Source organism: Melampsora larici-populina (genome assembly GCF_000204055.1).
Source record: "Melampsora larici-populina 98AG31 unplaced genomic scaffold MELLAscaffold_24, whole genome shotgun sequence".
NCBI lineage: Eukaryota > Fungi > Basidiomycota > Pucciniomycetes > Pucciniales > Melampsoraceae > Melampsora > Melampsora laricis-populina.
Window position 1 is genome coordinate 102,589 of NW_006768788.1, and position 2,795 is coordinate 105,383.

The window sequence follows — 2,795 nt, forward strand, 5'->3', positions numbered from 1 at the left end:
GTGATTGCACATGTGCGTCCCATCATCTTGACCCCAGAGAGTTCCCCTTCAAGCATATCACCTCCTTTCAACTACGTACGTTTTTCGACATGTAATTGCCAGGTCAAAATATCAAAATACGTCCCTATCGGAAGCCAGGAAAACGATAAGCCAAATCGGACATTACTCAAAGACGAGCTATGCTTGAAGCCCAAGAGGATCGAGCAGCTACATCAATCATTGAAGGCTTAATGCTTGATGTCGAACCTACCAATCATGAACTCAATCATCACATTGACGATGGTGCTCCTCAAGTTCTGTACAGAGACCTTGATCAGTCCAACTTTGGAGTCAATCCTTTTTCAGAAGATGACGACAGTGAATATGATGGAAGAATGTTTAATGAAGCAGAGTCTTACGAGGAACGGACACTTCGGGAGCAGAAGCAGTGGCAAGAGGTTATGCCTTCTCTCTTCATTGAATTCAGCTTGTCATCTAAGAAGACCTTTCAATGGGGTCACACGGATCTATGGGACTATGACTGGAAGGAACCCTGCCATTGCACAGGTACCATGGTTCGAACTCCGAAGAAAATTGTGGTCTTTGATATCTTGTGTAGGTTGTTTCTTTCCTCTTATTCTTGCATTTTGTCTTTATCTAGGTTGATAAGGTTTTCTGAACAAACAGATCGAAAGCAGATCATGGTGAATTTCTGTGCATGTCAGTCGGATGCTGTGCGGCTGGTGAAGATGGGCTTGATTGGGGGAACAGCAAAATATCCTTGCACTGCTTTCTCAATTAGACTTATTCGATTCTATCAGTTATTATGGAAATGGTGTAGTAATACAATTGCGCCATTCTGCCAGGCAGTCGACGAGTTTTTGGATGCGTTTAATACCTTGATCCTTGTTCCGAGTGGAAACCAAGTAAGAGTTGATTCCTGGAATTCGATTATAAAAATATATTTATATTTTACTTACTGAATGTTATGTCATGCAGCCTCGCGAGTGGCGGAAGCGATTCTCCTGTGCAGTTGATGTCTATCGTGAGATGATCCGGCGAGAAGCTGAACTGGAGACTCTGGCTCTCAAGCTTTCTGCAATCGAAAAACTTGCATCAAATTGTCCTCGCTGTTTTGGCCCTGCAGTCCAAGGTAAACGCCCAGCTGAGCCCGATGTCATAGTTTCACTGGATGGAAACTTTCAACATCGGCGTCACATGGCAGCAAGTGCGGGTTGGAGGCCTGAAAGCACAATTACTCCATCACTCTTCCTCACTTCCAAATATGTAAACAAATGGGAAGAAAAAATTGGGGTCCGTCGAAATGATGTGAAGGATAAGACTGAGGAGTTAGTGGTCAGTTGTATATTATATTTTAATAACATATTTAATGCACTATTCTTGACTCTGCAATCTGATTGGTTTCAGCACCCATGTAGTGAGCGTCACACTGCAGCAGATGATGTGAGAGGCGCACAAACATGGAGTGGGTGCGATGAAACTGGCCTTTTTGGAATGGCATGCCGACATGACCATGTTCTGAAATTCATTAATATTGTACAAAGTGGTGAACGGTGAGAATATACCTGACTATATTAGATGAATCTATATATTGAACTGTGTTTTGGTCATAATGTTAGTGGTCATTTCCCTGTTGCCACAATCAATTGGATGTTTAAACAACTTGAAGAAGCCAATGGTGACCAGCAAAAATTGGCTGTTCTTTACGATATAGGATGTAATTTGACAAAGGCATTAAGGAAGGTATGTGTCCAATACAATTTCATACGTGGTTCTATTGGTGTAAGGGGTATTGATTGTAGATATCTGATTTTATCAATCCACAGAGAAAGCTGTTTGAAGAGAAGAGAAGGGCAGGTGAATTAAAGATAGGTACTGGGGCATGGCATTCTTATGCTCATGAAAGATCCTGTCAGATCTTGTACAACCCTCGATTGAATGAAGACTGGGGAATGTCGGATGGTGAGGGTTTGGAGAGGATATGGTCTGCTTTCTCTGATCTTGTAGCTGCTCTTAGATATTCGACAAAAGAGCATCGACTATGCTGCTTGAATCTCAAAGGACTCTATCATAATGAGGGATTGCGAACTAAAGCTGGTTTGTGACTGACTATATTCTAACCATCCATAATTAGTTAACCTCCATCTTCATTTGTTCAGTTGATTCCATGATTAGACGTCTCAAAGAAATGGAAAAATTAAACCAATCGAGCAAGGCAACTCTTCAAAGGTTGTACATAGATCCTCAGTATACACAAGAGTACTTTTTAGCTCAATGGGAACGTCAAAGAAAATGTCAGCTAGAACTCATAGTAAACGAAGGAATTGGAGATCTGACGAACAAACTTGCTCACCTGATTTCCATTGAGGAATCACTTCAAGAAGCCCAGTGAGTTATATAATTTGCTTCTTTTATTCAACTGAATGTACTGATTGAAAGATGGCTGCCTTGTTTAGACTGCAGTTGCGGTCACTGAGACGAATCAGGAGGCGAAATCGAACTGAAGCTGAGGACGAGGAAATTGTACAGCTTCCAGATACAATGGTCCAGTTAGAAGAGGAGATCGGTCTACTCGCTGATGAGCTTGGTGGTGAACAGTTCCGAAATGTACCTGGTGCTTCAAGTGAGTTGGGATATGCCATATTTAAACTATGGATCATGGCAAATACATTGAGACAATAATCATCCTATATCTACATCAGCTGCGAAGGGGAAGATGCTGATACGTTTGCGGGTCACTAAAGGTAAGTTATATGAGGCAAAGGTTGGGTTAGTGGAAGCGGAGAATCAGGCTA

The 2,795-nt window shown here is 41.9% G+C and overlaps 1 protein-coding gene across 1 annotated transcript; it reads left to right on the forward strand.

Moving 5' to 3' along the window:
• Positions 1-179: 179 nt before the first annotated feature.
• MELLADRAFT_87955 (uncharacterized protein) lies at positions 180-2,052 on the forward strand (the record flags this gene model as incomplete). Its single annotated transcript, XM_007411164.1, has 8 exons — positions 180-437; positions 480-594; positions 667-905; positions 979-1,335; positions 1,408-1,553; positions 1,620-1,743; positions 1,848-1,984; positions 2,034-2,052. The coding sequence occupies 8 exons, from the start codon at positions 180-182 to the stop codon at positions 2,050-2,052; spliced, it is 1,395 nt and encodes a 464-aa protein (XP_007411226.1).
• Positions 2,053-2,795: the final 743 nt, after the last annotated feature.